Source organism: Clupea harengus, chromosome 20 (genome assembly GCF_900700415.2).
Source record: "Clupea harengus chromosome 20, Ch_v2.0.2, whole genome shotgun sequence".
NCBI classification, from domain to species: domain Eukaryota; kingdom Metazoa; phylum Chordata; class Actinopteri; order Clupeiformes; family Clupeidae; genus Clupea; species Clupea harengus.
In genome coordinates, this window is record NC_045171.1 from 1,389,516 (window position 1) to 1,414,547 (window position 25,032).

The 25,032-nt window shown below is 41.3% G+C and overlaps 2 protein-coding genes and 2 long non-coding RNA genes across 4 annotated transcripts; all 4 read left to right on the forward strand.

The window, feature by feature from the left end:
* The first annotated feature begins 1,340 nt into the window (after positions 1 to 1,340).
* LOC116217948 lies at positions 1,341 to 4,062 on the forward strand. Its single transcript, XR_004162608.1, has 2 exons — positions 1,341 to 2,237; positions 3,991 to 4,062. It is a non-coding gene; the product is annotated as an uncharacterized LOC116217948 (long non-coding RNA).
* A 3,428-nt stretch (positions 4,063 to 7,490) lies between these two features.
* LOC116217947 (zinc finger protein 415-like) lies at positions 7,491 to 9,953 on the forward strand. The gene is made up of 3 exons (XM_031557898.2): positions 7,491 to 7,717; positions 7,808 to 7,868; positions 8,229 to 9,953. The coding sequence occupies exons 1-3, from the start codon at positions 7,622 to 7,624 to the stop codon at positions 9,830 to 9,832; spliced, it is 1,761 nt and encodes a 586-aa protein (XP_031413758.1). The 5' UTR covers positions 7,491 to 7,621; the 3' UTR covers positions 9,833 to 9,953.
* A 78-nt stretch (positions 9,954 to 10,031) lies between these two features.
* Positions 10,032 to 11,238, forward strand: LOC122128558. Its single transcript, XR_006151438.1, has 2 exons — positions 10,032 to 10,080; positions 11,167 to 11,238. It is a non-coding gene; the product is annotated as an uncharacterized LOC122128558 (long non-coding RNA).
* A 10,441-nt stretch (positions 11,239 to 21,679) lies between these two features.
* selenoh (selenoprotein H) lies at positions 21,680 to 23,664 on the forward strand. Its single transcript, XM_031557900.2, is given in 5 exon segments — positions 21,680 to 22,173; positions 22,942 to 23,065; positions 23,263 to 23,405; positions 23,557 to 23,588; positions 23,590 to 23,664. Coding segments are annotated over 5 exon segments (396 nt in total). The 5' UTR covers positions 21,680 to 22,151.
* The last annotated feature ends 1,368 nt before the right edge of the window (positions 23,665 to 25,032 follow it).

The window sequence follows — 25,032 nt, forward strand, 5'->3', positions numbered from 1 at the left end:
AGCTAGAGGACTGTGAGGAGCAATTTGCTAAATTTGACCAAAAAGTGTATTGGATTAGAATTGCTGGCAGTTCAGTTTCACAGATAGTTTTAAAAACGTTGAAGATGCATTTGGATTGTAATTATTGGAGCTCTGTTTAGACGGTTGATAATTAACATGCAGCTGGTACAGGAGGTAGAGAAGTCGTTTAGTAATCAGAAGGTTGCTAGTTCGATTCCCTGTCGAAGCGTCCTTGAGCAAGACACTGAACCCCTAATTGCTCCTGATGTGCAGTGTGCCATCAGTGTAAATGTAAAATGTGTATACCTCCTTGTAAGTCGCTTTGGATAAAAGCGTCTGCTAAATGACAAAATGTAAATGTAAATGCAGCCAATAGACATGAATACATTTGAGATATGCTTTCATTGGTTGTCTGCAGGGATTTTCTGCTGTGATGCCACAAGTGTCAAGAATGTGCTGAAGATGGAAATCCCCACATCCCTTAACGAGTCTACTGCTCAGTCTACTGCTGTGGCTGCCGACAGTCAGCTAAGTGACGGAGTGAAACGTAACAGAAGTCGCTCCTCTCTGCCGGCCTTTTACCCCCAAACAAAGATCAGTCAAGACGCTCTAGCTGAGGTCAAGGTAGCCTTAACTAAAATGGAAGGTTTACCAGACAGTGGATGGGTCCTTCTGGATCCAGTGACGGGTCATTTTTGTGTCAAAGCTGACCTGGACTCAGTGACGGCTGTAATGGGAAGAGAGGGACGAGGTGACGCTCCTGACGGACCCGGTGCCATCCCGGGCGTGAGCTGCACACAATCTGTGGGGATGGGTGTCCAAATGACCACAAACAGCAACACACAAACGGAAGCTCAAATAACGGTCACCATGAGTGATGACGAGGTTAATCTGGACTCCACAGCTGCTGATGGTGTGGAGCCAAACAGAGTTCTCACAAGAAGCAGCAAAGCTAATCGAGCCAACAGCAGCAGTGCAAAAACCACTGAAACAAATGATGTTCACAGTCAGAGAGGATGCACTACTAGAAGCAATGGGAATAGAGTAGCGCCTAGAATTGATGAATGTGTTGAAAAAAGTGCCAATACAGCGAGTTGCCCTAGTGGTCCACCAGCACCAATGAGAGCGGTTCATACTGACAGTCTTAGTGATCCACCAATGAGAGCGGTTCATACTGACAGTCTTAGTGATCCACCAATAAGAGAGGTTCATACTGACCGTGGGAAAGGTAATGACAGACTGTCCAAAGAAGCATGTCAGGATATCAGTGGTAAAGTCCAACAGGCAAAAGCCAAAAAGGACCACACCATCAATGTCCAGGCCAGTGAAGCCAACACTAGCAACAACAGTCCTGTTGAAAGTGATCAAGCCAACTTCAGCGCCGTTGAAAAGGATCGTAAACACTGTCCCTTCATTGAGGCTAAGGTCTACAGGGCAGGACACTTCATTATCAGCCAAGGCAGTTTGACCAATAGAAAAAAAGAGGTCACCAAGAAAAGCAGTGGGCAGATTTACACAGCTAGAGTGGAAGTATGTGATACTAGTGAACAAGGTTTCAAAGTAAAAGAGGAACATCAAGGCAAGCAAACAGTCTTTGAATGTCAGCACTGTGCCAAGACGTTCCCCACCTTAAAAAGCATGCAAAAGCATTGGAAATATCACTCTCCAAACAAAACGCACATTTGCTCTCATTGTGGGAAGGGGTATGTATATAAATGTCATCTGAAAATCCATATGCAGTCGCACACGAGAGAGAGGCCACATCAGTGCAAACAGTGTGGGAAGAGGTTCATATACCGCTCCAATCTGAAGTCTCACCTGGTGTATCATACTGGAGAAAAGCCACATGTCTGCCTGCAGTGTGGAATGGCCTTCAGTCGTCACGGCTATCTGATCAACCATGTCACCATCCACTCTGGCCTGAGACCTTACGGCTGCTTGGATTGTGGAAAGAAGTTTACCACAAAAGGAGGTTTGAAAAGGCACGAGGGGATTCATCTAAAAAAGAAAACAAATGGTTGATTTAAAGGCTGTGGTTCTCAGACTTTTTCTGTCATTCCCCACATTGAACAAGGGGGCCTTTTCAAGCCCCACCTGTCCCTCATCGCTCCTTCTCTGCGCCCCACCTGTCCCTCATCGCTCCTTTTCTGCGCCCCAGCAGTTGGGCTGGCCCCACACTTTGAGAAACGCTGATTTAAGGTCAAATAAGCAGTGATTTTAAAGGTGCACTGTGTAGGGTTTAGATAGGGATGCACCGATACCGATACCAGTATCGGTATCGGTGCCGATACTTCGTTAAAATACTCGTACTCGTTTTGAATTGCCGATACCAAGCACCGATACCACTCATCAGTAGCCTGACGATGTCATACTCATAATTCTAGTCAGAATATGAGTCTGATACCGCTCCGTTGGACTGTGATTATGGGGCGTGTTTCAACCGAACCAGGAAAAAAAATGCCTCTTCGCTCAATTGGATATATCTAGAACCAATCAGAGCAACGTAGTATGACCATAATGTAGACCATGGGGCCAGCTGATACATTAAACTTTTACCGGATCCCGTAGGAAGGACGGCAAAAACATCTTTTCGATCGACAAATGCCTTGATCGCGTTTCTCTGTTCCTCTTTCAAAATGAATGTGCTGTCAATGTCTTCTAAAACAGACTCGAATTTCCACATTTCAGCTCTCCAACGGCAGCCATGTTTGTTGAAAACGAATTCACCCCAAAAGCTCTTTGGTGACGTGGTTGATTACGTTAGGGTTGATCATCTGTCCATCATCGTATAAAGCCCGCCCTGACAATTTGATTGGTCTATCTATCTCCTCACAGATTTTTGTGAGGAGATAATTTCTCCCCAACGGAGCGACACCAGACCGAACTTCCCGACCAAAAATGTTGTGGGCGTGGCTAAATTCGTCTGGCATCCAGGCTAACTCATCAGTATTTCACTGCATCAAACTGGCCGGGCTATGCTGACACAAAATGTGATTTATTGTCCTACCTGTCCTACCACTCTCTGCCAGACTAGTAAGTAGCTTATTTGCCGTCTTGTGTTGCATTTGCTTGATGTTTGACTGTGTTAGGAAAGTTTGTCATAGTGTCAAAGTATTTCAGTATACAGGTTTCGCTAAATTTAGCTGCTAGCATCTCGTTAGCGATTAGCAATTCCGTTATGCTGCCTTAACGGCGATTTGGGCTCATTTTAAGATAAATGACGACGACAGGAGTAAGGCACAGTGTAAGATCTGCACTGCTACGGTGTCGAGGGGCGAAAAGGAAAGTACTTTGTTTAACACAAGCAATTTGATTAAACTCCTGAAGACACACCATAGTGCTAAGTACACAGAGTTCACTGATGCTAGTGGCGCAAGACCGAAGTAACCAATCTTAACTGACGTCTTGCAAAAGAAAAAAACGCGCACGCACACAGAGAGAGAGAGAGAGGTAGAGAGAAAGACTGCCACATAGGTTAAGTGATTGTTTGTGTACTTGAGCAGGAGATTCTTCTGATCCTTTTGTAACTGAAATGTGCTCTTGTGCTAATCCAGTAATAGTTCTGTTCACTTTTTGTTAAGCAGACTGTGTTGTTAACTATGCAGCAAATTGAATTGCCTTTATCTGGTTATATTTGCATTTTGTCTAATGTGATGATATTGTCTGTTTGAAGTCTTTTTTTGTGTGTTAAAACCAGAAAGCTCTGTTTATTTTTGGCTTGGGATAGCCTTCTGTTCAAATTTCAAATTTCACAAATTTCGTTGTGTATCCAATGCACAATGACAAATAAAGTCTATTCTGTTCATTTTGTACAATAGGCTTGACATAATCTGCAGAGGATAAAATACAATCTGCCTCCAAATTAATTGCACTTTCATGGAGACCAAATCTAAGAAGTATCGGTATCGGTACTCGGTATCGGCAAGTACACAAATAAAAATACTCGTACTCGTATCGGTTTGTAAAAAAGTGGTATCGGTGCATCCCTAGGTTTAGAGACATCTAGTGGTGAGATTGCAGCCATCTGAATACCCCTCCTTTTTCAAGTGTTTGTATGATAACCTACAGTACCTGCCAAAAAAAGACCTCTATTTAATGTCTGCTATTAGATCCCCCTAAATCTTACACACCTAAAGGTGCAGCCAACTACCACTTTGTTGGTCTCAATATGATGTGTGGCTAGACAATATGTCAGACTTGCAAGGCTAATTTTAAGATAGTAATTCTGTTAGACGTTTTTTTTATCCATTCAAGGCCTTTTTTGTTCATGTTCAGAACACTGTAAAGAAAGGGTAAAAAATGTTTAGCAGTGGAGCATTCAGGGACGTAAATCTCAACTACTTCACACATTTTATTTAATATTTGGAGTGTCCTGAACATATTCCACCCCCCTTTCATTGAGACACAATCTTTAGTTTTTTCAGCAAAGAGTGATACATGTTACATGGCCCTACCATTGAAGTTAATGCATTTCCGCCTGTCTGATCACCTATGTTTAAAGTATTGTGGAGCATTCAGGGACGTAAATCTCAACTACTTCACACATTTTATTTAATGTTTGGAGTGTCCTGAACATATTCCACCCCCCTTTCATTGAGACACAATCTTTAGTTTTTTCAGCAAAGAGTGATACGTGTCACATGGCCCTGCCATTGAAAGTAATGCATTTTCGCCTGTGTGTAGGCCTATGTTTAAAGTATTGTGGAGCATTCAGGGACGTAAATCACAACTACTTCACACATTTTATTTAATGTTTGGAATGTCCTGAACATATTCCACCCCCCTTTCATTGAGACACAATCTTTAGTTGTATCAGCAAAGTTTGATACGTGTCACAAGGCAATACCCTGGCATTGGAGATAATCCTTTTCCACCTGTGTGATCTGTGTGTCAAGTGTTTTTTCACAGTGAATGGCCAGAATAATTACTGCTAAACATTTTTTACCCTTTCTTTACAGTGTTCTGAACATGTTCAACCAACTTTAATAAAGACATAATCCTTTTATCAGCAGATTGTTGTGTGTTTTACTGTTTCTTACTACAATATTTGCAATATTGCCTGTTTAGTCAGTCTTCCCTATATTTAAACAAGAAAATCATACTTTTGTAACGTCAGTGAATCCTTTTTAACCCATTTTGATGTTACTATGAAATTAATATTAATTGTCAATTTTCAGCTACAGCTTAGTCATTATCAAAGTATCCTGTACGCTTAAAATGAACTCACTATATCTTACCTTGTTTTAAAGCAAGTTAATATAATGCACAGATAACAAAATACTATTATAAAGTCTGATCTAGCGAGCAGACAGATTAGGACTTTATAATGACAAATAGGCTACTATAACTTTCAAACACGCTTTTAACTATTTTCCCGATCATTAGGACAAATGGAACAATAAAACTCGTTCCATAAAAAAGGTTTTTATATTACCCAGTCGATTAATAGGGTTGTTTGTTGTAAAAAAACCTTTCATTTGATACAACAAACTCGTTTTACTTCCTCGTTTCGTTTTACTTCCTGGGGTTATTGTGGGTTATCGTTGCTAGCAGAACGGAACTCTCACTGAACGCTGCTGAAGAATCGATACCTCAATGGCGACTCGATCAAAATCAGGTAACTTCCCTTCAGTTCTTTGCACATTTGAATTCTGAATTGTATTTTCTGCACCCTAAGCAGAAACACCATTATAAGCAGTTCAATTCTTAATGTTACCTACCACCTTGCATGTGGATGCATGTAAAGCAGAGGGTTAACGAATTTCTTGGTAAAAAATATCGCTGGTCAAACCCAACTAGGGGGTAAGTTATTCCAGAATGCAGGTTTGACCAACTCTGAGCCTAACCCTGAACTCTGAGTTGATGAATCCTCAGATGTTAAATTCTGAGTTTTCGCTTCCAGAACAGCTGATCTGAGTTAGTTCAATCAACTTTGATTGCGAGTGCCCGACGATTTAAAAAAAACTCCGCTTCAATGGACCTCCGATACTACGAGTCACCATGACAACCGGCTAGTAAACAAGGTCGAGCTACTTCATCCCACTGGTGTTAGAAGTTGTGATACGTGCTAGTATGCATATAGCAAGCATATATCGGTCCACCGCTGGATTTTGGTCCGCTCTCAGACCACCATCATCTGTTGTGTAACTATGTGTGGATGTTAAACATAATAAAATGTTAGCAATTCTTTGCTAATGCTGACCGGATTGAAACTTTGAACTTCCTTATTCCTTAGTGTTAGAGTGAGGGTAGCCTACTTTTGCCGGAATACAGTGTTTATTCACACAAGTAGGCAAACAAACTAACATTTTGGATATGTGACGCATTTGTTTGTGTAGTCATCACAGTCTGGAACCACCCCTAAAACTTTTTGTCGCCAAAGCGTCTTGAAACGATCATTGGTGAAGTGTCCAAAAGTGTACAGGATTACTTACGGAGATATTCTCGTTATGCACACACTTTCTGCAAGTAACCAATTTGTCTCCGCTTTTTAACGAATGCTGTTGTTGGTATTGTGAGAATAGGAATGAGCCTATACAGATCATCACCTCAGATTACACTGTTTGTTAAGAATGACCATACCTACACCATTTAATCGACATTATGTTATAGAAGCCTAAACAAGATGTCATACTCCTAAAAGAGGAAAGATGGATTTTCTTTGTCAGCTTAGATGTGTAGGGAATCATAGGTCCTTATTTGCAATTTTCAGATTATATTTATTTGATTGCATTTGTGAGTTACTGGAAATGTAACTGATTGTGTGCATAATAATAATTTAATCAAAATCACATTGAGACAAACATTGGCTTACAGCATGAATAGGATATCAAACTTTACACCCTTTATGCCCATATTGTCGATAGATGCTGTTAACTTCTTATCCTGATTTGAATGTATACACAGATACATTTCATGTCGTAGTACTGTAGGTGTGTTGACCTTTACTAAATTGTTTAATATATTCTCTGGGCAGGAACCTGGCAATTTGACTGATTGTGTGATGGCGACAGGAACACCACCAGATGTCATGATGACATTCCACTGTGAACTGAAAGACGTCATGGCAACACTTCTTGATGCCGCCGTCATGCAGATTTTAAAGCTAGTTCAAAAGGATTTCCTGGATAAATTAAAACACAATGAGCAGGAAATACAGGTTTTCCAGGAGAGACTTAAAATGGTTGAAAGTTTACAGAAAGAAAGAGCAGACGAGACGAGAGAGAAAGGCAAGGAAAAGATATGTCAGCCAGAGATGAGAGCAGAGGAGAAACAACGCAGGAGAGAAACAGAATTGAGCACAAATGAGTTTGAGGTCATAGAAGAGTTGGCGGGGGACAAGGCAAACACAGAAGATGGCGTAAGCATCCACAAAAACAAGGTGGAAAATGCAGGGGGGGATGAAGAGCATGGAGGAGTCGGAGCAGTCAGAGAAACAGGAAGTGACATAAGGGCTGGAGGAGGAACAGGAAGTGACATAAGGGCTGGAGGAGAGGTAGACTTCACAGGCAGTGGTGGGAATGCTGGGAAAGCAATCCAAAGAGAGAAAGAAGGACAAAAGAGAAGAGGAAAACCAAAAAGGTTGAGAGTGAAGAGTGAGCTGGAGGACGGCGGTGACATCATGAACGAGAAGAGGAGCAGTCTTGAAGAGTTGGTTGTTCTCAAAGTGGAGGATCCTCTTCACGGTGAAGGAACCCAGTCTCCCGCCAGTTCTGAGGTGGGTTAAGATCACTCCAATATGTAATACATCTTCACCGTGCTTATATGTGATCTCATATGCACACTTCATTCATGTAATCCTCTACAGTCCCCAGGGGGAGCTGACCTCCAGGTGTATCTCCTTGAGGATCATGACAACTTATGTAACGGTGAGTGAGAGGGTTGTTCATTGGGGAAAATCCTTTGCAAGGTTGAAGGCAGAGTCTGTGATTCTGGCGAGCGGTTGTTCATATTTGAGCTCTATAGCCAGTCAAATAACACCCTCCCTTCCGTGCTTCTGAAGCGATGTGTTCATTGGCCGGAGCTGGTTAAGACTTGGTCTGAACCACTCAGTTGCACACACTGTATTGGATTAGAATTGCTGACAGTTCAGTTTCACAGATAGTTTTAAAAACGCTGAAGATGCATTTGGATTGTAATTATTGGAGCTCTGTTTAGACGGTTGATAATTAACATGCAGCTAATAGACATGAATACGTTTGAGATATACTTTCATTGGTTGTCTGCAGGGATTTTCTGCTGTGATGCCACAAGTGTCAAGAATGTGCTGAAGATGGAAATCCCCACATCCCTTAATGAGTCTACTGCTCAGTCTACTGCTGTGGCTGCCGACAGTCAGCTAAGTGACGGAGTGAAACGTAACAGAAGTCGCTCCTCTCTGCCGGCCTTTTACCCCCAAACAAAGATCAGTCAAGACGCTCTAGCTGAGGTCAAGGTAGCCTTAACTAAAATGGAAGGTTTACCAGACAGTGGATGGGTCCTTCTGGATCCCGTGACGGGTCATTTTTGTGTCAAAGCTGACCTGGACTCAGTGACGGCTGTAATGGGAAGAGAGGGACGAGGTGACGCTCCTGATGGACCCGGTGCCGACCCGGGCGTGAGCTGCACACAATCTGTGGGGATGGGTGTCCAAATGACCACAAACAGCAACACACAAACGGAAGCTCAAATAACGGTCACCATGAGTGATGACGAGGTTAATCTGGACTCCACAGCTGCTGATGGTGTGGAGCCAAACAGAGTTCTCACAAGAAGCAGCAAAGCTAATCGAGCCAACAGCAGCAGTGCAAAAACCACTGAAACAAATGATGTTCACAGTCAGAGAGGATGCACTACTAGAAGCAATGGGAATAGAGTAGCGCCTAGAATTGATGAATGTGTTGAAAAAAGTGCCAATACAGCGAGTTGCCCTAGTGGTCCACCAGCACCAATGAGAGCGGTTCATACTGACAGTCTTAGTGATCCACCAATGAGAGCGGTTCATACTGACAGTCTTAGTGATCCACCAATAAGAGAGGTTCATACTGACCGTGGGAAAGGTAATGACAGACTGTCCAAAGAAGCATGTCAGGATATCAGTGGTAAAGTCCAACAGGCAAAAGCCAAAAAGGACCACACCATCAATGTCCAGGCCAGTGAAGCCAGCACTAGCAACAACAGTCCTGTTGAAAGTGATCAAGCCAACTTCAGCGCCGTTGAAAAGGATCGTAAACACTGTCCCTTCATTGAGGCTAAGGTCTACAGGGCAGGACACTTCATTATCAGCCAAGGCAGTTTGACCAATAGAAAAAAAGAGGTCACCAAGAAAAGCAATGGGCAGATTTACACAGCTAGAGTGGAAGTATGTGATACTAGTGAACAAGGTTTCAAAGTAAAAGAGGAACATCAAGGCAAGCAAACAGTCTTTGAATGTCAGCACTGTGCCAAGACGTTCCCCACCTTAAAAAGCATGCAAAAGCATTGGAAATATCACTCTCCAAACAAAACGCACATTTGCTCTCATTGTGGGAAGGGGTATGTATATAAATGTCATCTGAAAATCCATATGCAGTCGCACACGAGAGAGAGGCCACATCAGTGCAAACAGTGTGGGAAGAGGTTCATATACCGCTCCAATCTGAAGTCTCACCTGGTGTATCACACTGGAGAAAAGCCACATGTCTGCCTGCAGTGTGGAATGGCCTTCAGTCGTCACGGCTATCTGATCAACCATGTCACCATCCACTCTGGCCTGAGACCTTACGGCTGCTTGGATTGTGGAAAGAAGTTTACCACAAAAGGAGGTTTGAAAAGGCACGAGGGGATTCATCTAAAAAAGAAAACAAATGGTTGATTTAAAGGCTGTGGTTCTCAGACTTTTTCTGTCATTCCCCACATTGAACAAGGGGGCCTTTTCAAGCCCCACCTGTCCCTCATCGCTCCTTCTCTGCGCCCCACCTGTCCCTCATCGCTCCTTCTCTGCGCCCCACCTGTCCCTCATCGCTCCTTTTCTGCGCCCCCAGCAGTTGGGCTGGCCCCACACTTTGAGAAATGCTGATTTAAGGTCAAATAAGCAGTGATTTTAAAGGTGCACTGTGTAGGGTTTAGATAGGGATGCACCGATACCAGTATCGGTATCGGTGCCGATACTTCGTTAAAATACTCGTACTCGTTTTGAATTGCCGATACCAAGCACCGATACCACTCATCAGTATTTCACTGCATCAAACTGGCCGGGCTATGCTGACACAAAATGTGATTTATTGTCCTACCTGTCCTACCACTCTCTGCCAGACTAGTAAGTAGCTTATTTGCCGTCTTGTGTTGCATTTGCTTGACGTTTGACTGTGTTAGGAAAGTTTGTCATAGTGTCAAAGTATTTCAGTATACAGGTTTCGCTAAATTTAGCTGCTAGCATCTCGTTAGCGATTAGCAATTCCGTTATGCTGCCTTAACGGCGATTTGGGCTCATTTTAAGATAAATGACGACGACAGGAGTAAGGCACAGTGTAAGATCTGTACTGCTACGGTGTCGAGGGGCGAAAAGGAAAGTACTTTGTTTAACACAAGCAATTTGATTAAACTCCTGAAGACACACCATAGTGCTAAGTACACAGAGTTCACTGATGCTAGTGGCGCAAGACCGAAGTAACCAATCTTAACTGACATCTTGCAAAAGAAAAAAACGCGCACGCACACACACAGAGAGAGAGAGGTAGAGAGAAAGACTGCCACATAGGTTAAGTGATTGTTTGTGTACTTGAGCAGGAGATTCTTCTGATCCTTTTGTAACTGAAATGTGCTCTTGTGCTAATCCAGTAATAGTTCTGTTCACTTTTTGTTAAGCAGACTGTGTTGTTAACTATGCAGCAAATTGAATTGCCTTTATCTGGTTATATTTGCATTTTGTCTAATGTGATGATATTGTCTGTTTGAAGTCTTTTTTTGTGTGTTACAACCAGAAAGCTCTGTTTATTTTTGGCTTGGGATAGCCTTCTGTTAATTTTGTACAATAGGCTTGACATAATCTGCAGAGGATAAAATAAAACCTGCCTCCAAATTAATTGCACTTTCATGGAGACCAAATCTAAGAAGTATCGGTATCGGTACTCGGTATCGGCAAGTACACAAATAAAAATACTCGTACTCGTATCGGTTTGTAAAAAAGTGGTATCGGTGCATCCCTAGGTTTAGAGACATCTAGTGGTGAGATTGCAGCCATCTGAATACCCCTCCTTTTTCAAGTGTTTGTATGATAACCTACAGTACTTGCCAAAAAAAGACCTCTATTTAATGTCTGCTATTAGATCCCCCTAAATCAGCCAACTACCACTTTGTTGGTCTCAATATGATGTGTGGCTAGACAATATGTCAGACTTGCAAGGCTAATTTTAAGATAGTAATTCTGTTAGACGTTTTTTTTATCCATTCAAGGCCTTTTTTAAGGAACTCATGCTAATGTATGTTGTAGTTTTGTCATTGCTATGACGATAGAGGGGAGAGTATTAAAATTGCGTTTTTGGAATCGAGGGGTTTGGAATATTTTCACGTTGTGGAAACACGTGTACATATTTCTGAACATAAATATGTTTCCTATAATTACATTACGTTTTATGAATAAATAAATATCAATTGTGTCTTCTGTGTCCTGTGGGTTTTTCCTAAAGGTACCAAAAATAATACCAAAAACTTCTTGTTTAAGTAGTAAACAATTGGACCAGATATTGTTAACCAAGTGCTTATAGATGGGTTGTAGTCCCAAGTTCCTTCTTACAAAATGCATCTTACATCTTGCTCAACAGTGAAACTTGAAACAGTAATTAAAAAAATCATTGGATGGGTAGATATTGTGTAGAATTGTAAACCTCCTTTACTTTGGGCCGGATTGGAAATTTCAGATATTTAGGTTTACGTTCTTTTTGGTCATATTGGGTAGACCTCCTCCTGCAAGCATTCTCTTAAGAACTTGTTGGTATTTTTTTTAACATCAAGCAAGTGTATGCCTTTAACTGACAAAGGGGGTTGAGCTTGAATTTAGGTTAACATATCTCAATTGATTTTGGAGTAAATGAACCAGACATTTAGGACTGGAATATGTTCAGGACAGTCCAAACATTAAATAAAATGTGTGAAGTAGTTGAGATTTACGTCCCTGAGTGCTCCACAATACTTTAAACGTACGTGTCACATGGCCCTGCCATTGAAGATAATGCATTTTCGCCTGTGTGTAGGCCTCTGTTTAAAGTATTGTGGAGCATTCAGGGACGTAAATCTCAACTACTTCACACATTTTATTTAATGTTTGGAGTTTCTTGAACATATTCCACCCCCCTTTCATTGAGACACAATCTTTAGTTTCATCAGCAAAGTGTGAAACGTGTCACATGGCCTTGCCATTGAAGTGAATGCATTTCCGCCTGTCTGATCACCTATGTTTAAAGTATTGTGGAGCATTCAGGGACGTAAATCTCAACTACTTCACACATTTTATTTAATGTTTGGAGTGTCCTGAACATATTCCACCCCCCTTTCATTGAGACACAATCTTTAGTTTTTTCAGCAAAGAGTGATACGTGTCACATGGCCCTGCCATTGAAAGTAATGCATTTTCGCCTGTGTGTAGGCCTATGTTTAAAGTATTGTGGAGCATTCAGGGACGTAAATCACAACTACTTCACACATTTTATTTAATGTTTGGAATGTCCTGAACATATTCCACCCCCCTTTCATTGAGACACAATCTTTAGTTGTATCAGCAAAGTTTGATACGTGTCACAAGGCAATACCCTGGCATTGGAGATAATCCTTTTTCACCTGTGTGATCTGTGTGTCAAGTGTTTTTTCACAGTGAATGGCCAGAATAATTACTGCTAAACATTTTTTACCCTTTCTTTACAGTGTTCTGAACATGTTCAACCAACTTTAATGAAGACATAATCCTTTTATCAGCAGATTGTTGTGTGTTTTACTGTTTCTTACTACAATATTTGCAATATTGCCTGTTTAGTCAGTCTTCCCTATATTTAAACAAGAAAATCATACTTTTGTAACGTCAGTGAATCCTTTTTAACCCATTTTGATGTTACTATGAAATTAATATTAATTGTCAATTTTCAGCTACAGCTTAGTCATTATCAAAGTATCCTGTACGCTTAAAATGAACTCACTATATCTTACCTTGTTTTAAAGCAAGTTAATATAATGCACAGATAACAAAATACTATTATAAAGTCTGATCTAGTGAGTAGACAGATTAGGACTTTATGATGACAAATAGGCTACTATAACTTTCAAACACGCTTTTAACTATTTTCCCGATCATTAGGACAAATGCAACAATAAAACTCGTTCCAGGTTTTTATATTACCCAGTCGATTAACAGGGTTGTTTGTTGTAAAAAACCTTTCATTTGATACAACAAACTCATTTTACTTCCTCGTTTCGTTTTACTTCCTGGGGTTATTGTGGGTTATCGTTGCTAGCAGAACGGAACTCTCACTGAACGCTGCTGAAGAATCGATACCTCAATGGCGACTCGATCAAAATCAGGTAACTTCCCTTCAGTTCTTTGCACATTTGAATTCTGAATTGTATTTTCTGCACCCTAAGCAGAAACACCATTATAAGCAGTTCAATTCTTAATGTTACCTACCACCTTGCATGTGGATGCATGTAAAGCAGAGGGTTAACGAATTTCTTGGTAAAAAATATCGCTGGTCAAACCCAACTAGGGGGGAAGTTATTCCAGAATGCAGGTTTGACCAACTCTGAGTTTAACCCTGAACTCTGAGTTGATGAATCCTCAGATGTTAAATTCTGAGTTTTCGCTTCCAGAACAGCTGATCTGAGTTAGTTCAATCAACTTTGATTGCGAGTGCTCGACGATTTAAAAAACTCCGCTTCAATGGACCTCCGATACTACGAGTCACCATGACAACTGGCTAGTAAACAAGGTCGAGCTACTTCATCCCACTGGTGTTAGAAGTTGTGATACGTGCTAGTATGCATATAGCAAGCATATATCGGTCCACCGCTGGATTTTGGTCCGCTCTCAGACCACCATCATCTGTTGTGTAACTATGTGTGGATGTTAAACATAATAAAATGTTAGCAATTCTTTGCTAATGCTGACCGGATTGAAACTTTGAACTTCCTTATTCCTTAGTGTTAGAGTGAGGGTAGCCTACTTTTGCCGGAATACAGTGTTTATTCACACAAGTAGGCAAACAAACTAACATTTTGGATATGTGACGCATTTGTTTGTGTAGTCATCACAGTCTGGAACCACCCCTAAAACTTTTTGTCGCCAAAGCGTCTTGAAACGATCATTGGTGAAGTGTCCAAAAGTGTACAGGATTACTTACGGAGATATTCTCGTTATGCACACACTTTCTGCAAGTAACCAATTTGTCTCCGCTTTTTAACGAATGCTGTTGTTGGTATTGTGAGAATAGGAATGAGCCTATACAGATCATCACCTCAGATTACACTGTTTGTTAAGAATGACCATACCTACACCATTTAATCGACATTATGTTATAGAAGCCTAAACAAGATGTCATACCCCTAAAAGAGGAAAGATGGATTTTCTTTGTCAGCTTAGATGTGTAGGGAATCATAGGTCCTTATTTGCAATTTTCAGATTATATTTATTTGATTGCATTTGTGAGTTACTGGAAATGTAACTGATTGTGTGAATAATAATAATTTAATCGAAATCACATTGAGACAAACATTGGATCATGGGCCAACAGCATCAATAGGATATCAAACTTTACACCCTTTATGCCCATATTGTCGATAGATGCTGTTAACTTCTCATCCTGATTTGTATACACAGATACATTTCATGTCGTAGTACTGTAGGTGTGTTGACCTTTACTAAATTGTTTAATATATTCTCTGGGCAGGAACCTGGCAATTTGACTGATTGCGTGATGGCGACAGGAACACCACCAGATGTCATGATGACATTCCACTGTGAACTGAAAGACGTCATGGCAACACTTCTTGATGCCGCCGTCATGCAGATTTTAAAGCTAGTTCAAAAGGATTTCCTGGATAAATTAAAACACAATGAGCAGGAAATACAGGTTTTCCAGGAGAGACTTAAAATGGTTGAAAGTTTACAGAAAGAAAGAGCAGACGAGACGAGAGAGAAAGGCAAGGAAAAGACATGTCAGCCAGAGATGAGAGCAGAGGAGAAACAACGCAGGAGAGAAACAGGAACGGAATTGAGCACAAATGAGTTTGAGGTCATAGAAGAGTTGGCGGGGGACAAGGGAAACACAGAAGATGGCGTAAGCATCCACAAAAACAAGGTGGAAAATGCAGGGGGGGGTGAAGAGCATGGAGGAGTCGGAGCAGTTAGAGGAACAGGAAGTGACATAAGGGCTGGAGGAGAGGTAGACTTCACAGGCAGTGGTGGGAATGCTGGGAAAGAAATCCAAAGAGAGAAAGAAGGACAAAAGAGAAGAGGAAAACAAAAAAGGCTGAGAGTGAAGAGTGAGATGGAGGACGGCGGTGACATCATGAACGAGAAGAGGAGCAGTCTTGAAGAGTTGGTGGTTCTCAAAGTGGAGGATCCTCTTCACGGTGAAGGAACCCAGTCTCCCGCCAGTTCTGAGGTGGGTTAAGATCACTCCAATATGTAATACATCTTCACCGTGCTTATATGTGATGTCATATGCACACTTCATTCATGTAATCCTCTACAGTCCCCAGGGGGAGCTGACCTCCAGGTGTATCTCCTTGAGGATCATGACAACTTATGTAACGGTGAGTGAGAGGGTTGTTCATTGGGGAAAATCCTTTGCAAGGTTGAAGGCAGAGTCTGTGATTCTGGCGAGCGGTTGTTCATATTTGAGCTCGATAGCCAGTCAAATAACACCCTCCCTTCCGTGCTTCTGAAGCGATGTGTTCATTGGCTGGAGCTGGTTAAGACTTGGTCTGAACCACTCAGTTGCACACACTGTATTGGATTAGAATTGCTGACAGTTCAGTTTCACAGATAGTTTTAAAAACATTGAAGATGCATTTGGATTGTAATTATTGGAGCTCTGTTTAGACGGTTGATAATTAACATGCAGCTAATAGACATGAATACGTTTGAGATATACTTTCATTGGTTGTCTGCAGGGATTTTCTGCTGTGATGCCACAAGTGTCAAGAATGTACTGAAGATGGAAATCCCCACATCAATTAATGAGTCTACTGCTCAGTCTACTGCTGTGGCTGCCGACAGTCAGCTAAGTGACGGAGTGAAAAGTAACAGAAGTCGCTCCTCTCTGCCGGCCTTTTACCCCCAAACAAAGATCAGTCAAGACGCTCTAGCTGAGGTCAAGGTAGCCTTAACTAAATTGGAAGGTTTACCAGACAGTGGATGGGTCCTTCTGGATCCAGTGACGGGTCATTTTTGTGTCAAAGCTGACCTGGACTCAGTGACTGATGCAATGGGAAGAGATGGACGAGGTGGCGCTCCTGATGGACCCGGTGCCGACCCGGGCGTGAGCTGCACACAATCTGTGGGGATGGGTGTCCAAATGACCACAAACAGCAACACACAAACGGAAGCTCAAATAACGGTCACCATGAGTGATGACGAGGTTAATCTGAACTCCACAGCTGCTGATGGTGTGGAGCCAAACAGAGTTCTCACAAGAAGCAGCAAAGCTAATCGAGCCAACAGCAGCAGTGCAAAAACCACTGAAACAAATGATGTTCACAGTCAGAGAGGATGCACTACTAGAAGCAATGGGAATAGAGTAGCGCCTAGAATTGATGAATGTGTTGAAAAAAGTGCCAATACAGCGAGTTGTCCTAGTGGTCCACCAGCACCAATGAGAGCGGTTCATACTGACAGTCTTAGTGATCCACCAATAAGAGCGGTTCATACTGACAGTGGGAAAGGTAATGACAGACTGTCCAAAGAAGCATGTCAGGATATCAGTGGTAAAGTCCAACAGGCAAAAGCCAAAAAGGACCACACCATCAATGTCCAGGCCAGCGCCGTTGGAAAGGGTCGTAAACACTGTCCCTTCATTGAGGCTAAGGTCTACAGGGCAGGACACTTCATTATCAGCCAAGGCAGTTTGACCAATAGAAAAAAAGAGTTCACCAAGAAAAGCAGTGGGCAGATTTACACAGCTAGAGTGGAAGTATGTGATACTAGTGAACAAGGTTTCAAAGTAAAAGAGGAACATCAAGGCAAGCAAACAGTCTTTGAATGTCAGCACTGTGCCAAGACGTTCCCCACCTTAAAAAGCATGCAAAAGCATTGGAAATATCACTCTCCAAACAAAACGCACATTTGCTCTCATTGTGGGAAGGGGTATGTATATAAATCTCATCTGAAAAGCCATATGCAGTCGCATACAAGAGAGAGGCCACATCAGTGCAAACAGTGTGGGAAGAGGTTCATATACCGCTCCAATCTGAAGTCTCATCTGGTGTACCACACTGGAGAAAAGCCACATGTCTGCCTGCAGTGTGGAATGGCCTTCAGTCGTCACGGCTATCTGATCAACCATGTCACCATCCACTCTGGCCTGAGACCTTACGGCTGCTCGGATTGTGGAAAGAAGTTTACCGCAAAAGGAGGTTTGAAAAGGCACGAGGGGATTCATCTAAAAAAGAAAACAAATTGTTGATTTAAGGAAGTGGTTCTCTTCTGTCCTTCTGTCATTCCCCACATTGAACAAGGGGGCCTTCTCTGCGCCCCACCTGTCCCTCATCGCTCCTTCTCTGCGCCCCAGGTGCAGCCCACTACCACTTGGTTGGTCTCAGTATGATGTGTGGCTAGACAATATGTCAGACTTGCAAGGCTAATTTTAAGATAGTAATTCTGTTAGATGTTTTTTTTTTTATCCATTCAAGGCCTTTTTTAAGGAACTCATGCTAATGTATGTTGTAGTTTTGTCATTGCTATGACGATAGAGGGGAGAGTATTAAAATTGCTTTTTTGGAATCGAGGGGTTTGGAATATTTTGCAGTTTCACGTTGTGGAAACACGTGTACATATTTCTGAACATAAATATGTTTCCTATAATTACATTATGTTTTATGAATAAATACATATGAATTGTGTCTTCTGTGTCCTGTTTTTCCTAAAGGTACCAAAAATAATACCAAAAACTTCTTTAAGTAGTAAACAATTGGACCAGATATTGTAAACCAGTTTTTGACTGCAAAAAAACAAAAGCTTTGCGTTACCAAACAAGTGCGTATAGATGGGTTGTAGTCCCAAGTTCCTTCTTACTAAATGCATCTTACATCTTGCTCAACAGTGAAACTTGAAACAGTAATTAAAAAAAATCATTGGATGGGCAGATATTGTTTAGAATTGTAAACCTCCTTCACTTTGGGCAGGATTGGAAATTCTCTTAAGAACTTTTTGGTATTTTTTTTTTTACATCAAGCAAGTGTATGCCTTTAACTGACAAAGGGGGTTGAGCTTGAATTTAGGTCCACATATCTCAATTGATTTTGGAGTAAATGGACCAGACTTCTAGGACTGGCTCTTATGATGTTACAAAACTACTTTGGATGGTGTAAACCCATTCCTAACCTAACACAACAATCATTGTAAGATGGAATGCTTCCTTCCCTATCCATAGTCAGTATGGGCCATATATTCATTGTTTCCCCATACACACGATTTATCATCTCGATCTTATATATCCGTTCCATATTGGAGAACAGTGGAGAGTGACACTTTGATTGTATAGCAGCTTCCACACGCTGTCAGGGATGTTTTGCTATCCACCTATAAGTCAGACCGACGTGGTTTACTGGAGAACAATTACACTCCAGGTTGGTAGATGGCGTTTGTCTTCGGTGTAGAATTACGCAAGTAATCAAAGGAAGCCATAGACATACCAGTGTTATACTGGCGAGGCGCAGCTTGAGCCAGTTTGAGCTTTAGGCAAAGAATCGATACCTCAATGGCGACTCGATCAAAATCAGGTAACTTCCCTTCAGTTCTTTGCACATTTGAATTCTGAATTGTATTTTCTGCACCCTAAGCAGAAACACCATTATAAGCAGTTCAATTCTTAATGTTACCTACCACCTTGCATGTGGATGCATGTAAAGCAGAGGGTTAGTGAATTTCTTAGTAAAAAATCTCGCTGGTCAAACCCAACTAGGGGGTAAGTTATTCCAGAATGCAGGTTTGACCAACTCTGAGCCTAACCCTGAACTCTGAGTTGATGAATCCTCAAATGTTAAATTCTGAGTTTTCGCTTCCAGAACAGCTGATCTGAGTTAGTTCAATCAACTTTGATTGCGCGTGCCCGACGACTTTAAAAAGTCAGCATCGGTGCATTTCGGTCCGCTCTCAGACCACCCATCATCTGTTGTGTAACTATGTTTTCTTTACATTTTTGTATGTGTATGTTTGATTCCCATTCCTGTCCTATTCACTTCATACATCTTGCTGCTATGACACCTGAATTTCCCTAACGGGATTAATAAAAGTTTATCTTTTCTTATCTTATCTTATGTGTGGATGTTAAACATAATAAAATGTTAACAATTCTTAGATTTTCTAAATTATACCCTTGCCATAGTTTATTTTATGTATTAGCTTATAAAGAAGAAGTTCATGGTACTAGAAGGCCCTCAAGGTGAGAAATGAAATAAAATTTCAATTTTATTTATATAGCGCCAAAACAATACAAATTACTTGGTCAAATAAAGACTTATTTTACGTGCTGGTAACATCTAAAAAAAATGATAAGGCTTGGTGATAATAACTGAAGTATAAATGATTAAAGAAAACAATATTTTGAAAGCGAGTGGCTAAACGTTAGGTATTTTGTCTGTAACTCACCAGTGGACCTCCAGCGCTGGCCCCAGCTGTCCACTGGCCTTTTGCTATCAGGGAGTGGTCATTCAGGGAATGGTCATTCAGACGTGGTCATTCAGACGTGGTCATTCAGGGAGTGGTATGTGGTTATATGTGTTTATGTTGATGTTCAGGTCGAGGCTCCAAGCGTAAGGCAGGAAGTGATTTAAACGAAGAAACCGCCCCTTTGGACAACAAAAAAGAAAAAACTGCAGTGGAGCTTAAAGATGAGGGCCAAAAAGTTGTCATTGAACACTGGTAAGCTGGACATCCAGAAGTCCACCAAGTATCTTTACATATTGTCAGCATTTGCTTATTGCTTTTTCCCAGCCTGGATACTGTGCGTGGATCATACATCTGTTCCACCTATTATGTCCATGGAACCGTTTTTGTTTTTAACGACGTGTGCTGCACAGAATATTGGGTGAGCTTGAGACTGCTCTCTTCTAGTAAAAGCTGATACGTGTATCGCCGGCATGCAGAGAAGGTGACGTCGGCAATCCAGGCTGCACATCCAGATCTGTGCGTGGAACTGAACCCCCAGAAACCTCGTCGCAAAACCTTTGAGGTCACCCTGGTGGACGCTGGCAAGGGTGAGTGTTCTTTGGAAGACTCAAAATGAGTCCGATGTGAAGAAATGTGCAGCTCGTGATTCAGTTGTCCCCTTTAATGTTTCATTTAAGTGCTGTACATATGTCACTGAGTATCTCATAGTATGTTTGTAAACTTCATTCTTCTCAGAATCCTGTCTTTGGACTGGAATTAAGTTGGGCCCTCCTGCTAGACTGAAGTTCCCTGACCCTGCTGAAGTCCTGTCCGCCTTGAACAAGGCACTGGACCGTGAATAGACACCGATGAGGTTTGTCTGGGCTTGCGTTACTGATCTGTTAAGCTTTTAAAGGGGAGCTTATTTTCAACAGCACGTCGTTATTTTTCTGCGGTCTGTAGCAAGACTAAGACGTTCCGGTTATAGGAACATTAGCCAGGTTGGGGAACGTAACCACTTTGCTGAGGTGTCTGATGACACATTCGATGATATGATGGTATAGGGAACTCTTACTTAAAGGCCTACAGAGCATTTTTAGGCGATGTAGTCTCAAAAATACCAACTGGAGTGCGGTTTGCCTTGTACCATGTGCACAATAAACAACAGTTTGTAATAGAAAGTCTGACTACTGCTTTGGCCTGTTTGACTGTCCATTCAGTGTTTCTATAAACGGGTCAACTTGTCAAATCATTTCTTTCCTCTGCAGCCACTAGTCATGGATTCTGGGCGCCTGCATGCGTAATGATGGGGACGGACCTAAAGGATGTCTTTCCAGTCTCTCCCTTGATGATCCTGCTGCAGTGTTAGGAACCTATGAGTATTAACATTTGGTTGTCAATCTGATCTGCTGCTGATCTCAGCCTAATTTTGTTCTGAAAGAGATTACACTGGACTGTTCTCCTCAATAATGAGTGGGTTGGTTATCACTGAACACTCCTCATTAAGTTTTTAAGCTTTTGAAGCAGGTTTGTAATTCTCATACTACTGATTTCTTCCTATCAAACATGTCAGTGAAAGTGTTTTATCTTTGATAAATAAAATGTTCAATTGATCTTATTTTTTTCAATGTTCAGGCCCTGTCATCTTTAGGTTTCTGTGTAATGTAAACCAAAGGTGGACAGAAAGTGAACTTGACCACTGGTCTATTGCTTGTTCACACTGTGACCCTAAATATGAGCATTTGTACAAAAGTTGCATAAACCTCAGTCAGAATATTGAATTAAACATCTCATCTGCTCCAAAAGGAGTTTTATTCCCAGTGTTTTTTCAGGCTTTATTTTCATCAGTTCAAAAATACTTGAATTAGGTTGGCTTTTATGCTGCTTGCAAGCAACAGCTTTACTGAATCATAAGTCATCAATTAGTTATGGTTTTGAAAAGGTTTTGCGCTCAAACAGCTGTTGACGAATCTAAAATAGCACCTTCGAAAATAAGACTAGAGGTGAACTCAAAACAAAAAAAATATCTTGGATCTTTCAAAGTTATGTGGAAATCTTGATTTTTAAGTCAGACCGACGTGGTTTGCTGGAAAACTATTACACTCCGGGTTGGTAGATGGCGTTTGTCTTCGATGTAGAATTATGCAAGCAATCAAAGGAAGCCATAGCATCCCTATGTTAAATATATGGTAAGCGCGCCAAAAACCCCGTCAATAGCATCCCACCTTGGCAGCATCAACATCAACAAGTTTGTCGGTATCCGCAGTAGCATTCTAGCGAAGCGCTGTTTCTGTCGACTGTGCGTTGCCTGAGCCATCTTGAGCTTAAGAAAATAACCCCAATGGCGGCACGACCTAAATCAGGTAACTTCCCTTCAGTTCCTTGCACATTTGAATTCTGAATTGTATTTTCTGCACCCTAAGACACCGTTATAAGTCTGCTACGTAATGTTACCTACCACCTTGCTGGTGGAGGCATGTTCGTGAATTTCCTCGTAAACAAATATCGGTTAAAAGCTAATCTATATGGTTTCCTTGAAAATCGCCCTGATAAAATTAGAAGACATGAGGTCAAAAACCCATCCTACTAGGTACTAGAAGGCCCCTCAAGGTGAAAAATGACTTGGTCAGTTAAAGACTTATGCTATGCACTGGTAACATCTATAAAATGTTAAGGGTTGGTGAAAATGAGTATAGTGAAGTATGACTTAAGTTTATTTTTTTTGAAAGCCAGTGGACCGCCTACTGTGGCCCAACAGTGGTCCACTGGCTTTTTGCTATCAGGGAGTGTTTATTTATTTTTATTTTTTTCTGTTTATTTGAAAAGGGACAGTGTACATTGATAAACATTTCCCAGAAAAATGTAAATGCACTGGAATTAGCTAGGTTAGCTAGTTTTCATCCGTTGTCCCTTGGCAGGGCATGACAGAGATATGGAAATACAAGAAAGAAATAATAATACAAAATATATATAATTAAAAGAAATAATAGTAATAAAAAAAGATAAGCAACAGTTTGACAAAACAGTGCAGTTAAGAAAACAAATTGTAAAAACCAGACAGACATACAAGGTAAACAACAGTGTGACAAAACAGTGTGGTTATATGTGTTTATGTTTATGTTGATGTTCAGGTCGAGGCTCCAAGCGTAAGGCAGGAAGTGATTTAAACGAAGAAACCGCTCCTTTGGACAACAAAAAAGAAAAAACTGCAGTGGAGCTTAAAGATGAGGGCCAAAAAGTTGTCATTGAACACTGGTAAGCTGGACATCCAGAAGTCCACCAAGTATCTTTACATATTGTCAGCATTTGCTTATTGCTTTTTCCCAGCCTGGATACTGTACGTGTATAATACATCTGTTCCACCTATTATGTCCATGGAACCATATAGTTTCTGTTTTTAACGACGTGTGCTGCACAGAATATTGGGTGAGATGAAGACTGCTCTCTTCTAGTAAAAGCTGACGAGTGTATGGTCGGAATGCTGACGCGGTCCAGTCGGCAATCCAGGCTGCACACCCAGATCTGTGCGTGGAGCTGAACCCCCAGAAACCTCGGCGCAGCAGTTTTGAGGTCACCCTGGTGGACGCTGGCAAGGGTAAGTGTTCTTTGGAAGACTCAAAATGAGTCCGATGTGAAGAAATGTGCAGTTCAACAGTGATTCAGTTGCCTTTAATGTTTAATTTAAGTGCTGTACAAATACGTCACTGTGTATCTCTGAAGTTTGCAAATACACTCTTTCTTCTCAGAAACCTGTCTTTGGACTGGCATTAAGTTGGGACCCTCCTCGTAAACTGAAGTTCCCTGATCCTGCTGAAGTCCTGTCCGCTTTGAACAAGGCACTGGACAGTGAATAGACACCAATGAGGTTTGTTTGGGCCTGCGTTACTGATCTGTTAAGCTAACGGGAAACTTGGGGAAAGGAAAGCTTATTTTTAACAACACGTCATTATTTATCTGTGGTCGGTAGCAAGACTTGTTCTGTGTCAAATGTGTCTGACACATTAGATGATGGTATTGGGAACTCTCAGTTGAGGCCGAAAGAGAATTTCTAGATGATGTAGTCTCAAAATGCCAAATGCTGTGTGTGTGTGTGTGTGTGTTGTGTGTGTGTGTGTGTATACAGTTTGCCATGTACCTTGTGCATAATAAACAACCACAACGACAACCAGTTTGTAATAGAAAGTCTGACTACTGCTTTGGCCTGTTTGACTGTCCATTCAGTGTTTCTATAAACGGGTCAACTTCTCAAATCATTTCTTTCCTCTGCAGCCACTAGTCATGGATTCTGGGCGCCTGCATGCGTAATGATGGGGACGGACCTAAAGGATGTCTTTCCAGTCTCTCCCTTGATGATCCTGCTGCAGTGTTTGGGAACCTATGAGTATTAATATTTGGTTGTCAATCTGATCTGCTCCTCTGCTGCTGATCTCAGCCTAATTTTGTTCTGAAAGAGATTAGACTGGACTGTTCTCCTCGATAATGAGTGGGTTGGTTATCACTGAACACTCCTCATTAAGTTCTTAAGCTTTAGTAGCAGGTTTGTAATTCTCATTATACCGATGTCTTTCTATCAAACATGTCACTGAATGTTTGAATATCTAAAATGTTCACTTTGTCTGACATTTTTTGATGTTGAGGCCCTTTCATCTTTAGGTTTCTGTGTAATGTAAACCAAAGGTGGACAGAAAGTGAACTTGACCACTGGTCTATTTCTTGTTCACTCTGTGTGGCCTCAAAATGAGCATTTGTACAAAAGTTGCATATACCTATCTCAGAATATTAAATAAAACATCTCGTCTGCTCTAAAGGAGTTTTATTCCCAGTGTCCTTTCAGGCTACCAAAACACTGGTGTGAGGACCTTGGTGAAAGCATGTTGGCACATTGTTGCCTCATTCAGATGTTTGCTACATACAGATGTTTGCTTGCTGAATTTTGTTGGGGATGGTTATTTGTTCTGTATAAATGTAAAATCTAATTCTTCACAAAACATGCACATTGGGGACGGCTCAAACAGCTGCTGATGAATCTAAAATATCTCCTTCAAAAGAAGACTAGAGGTGAACCCCAAAACAACAAAATGAACTTGGATCTTTCAAAGTTATGTGGAAATCTTGATCTATTGGAGAAAATAGGTGTCTTGTAAGCTCTGTCCAAAACCTTGAGACCACAGGACCATTATAAAATGTCACGGTCTCACTGTGGTCTTCACATATGTACAGAT

Coding starts and splice junctions, on each gene's coding strand:
- LOC116217947 (XM_031557898.2), top strand. CDS start 7,622: ATGAACGAGAAGAGGAGCAGTCTTGAAGAGTTGGTTGTTCTCAAAGTG. Junction 7,718..7,807: donor AGTCTCCCGCCAGTTCTGAG/GTGGGTTAAGAT, acceptor AATCCTCTACAG/TCCCCAGGGGGAGCTGACCT. Junction 7,869..8,228: donor TCATGACAACTTATGTAACG/GTGAGTGAGAGG, acceptor GGTTGTCTGCAG/GGATTTTCTGCTGTGATGCC.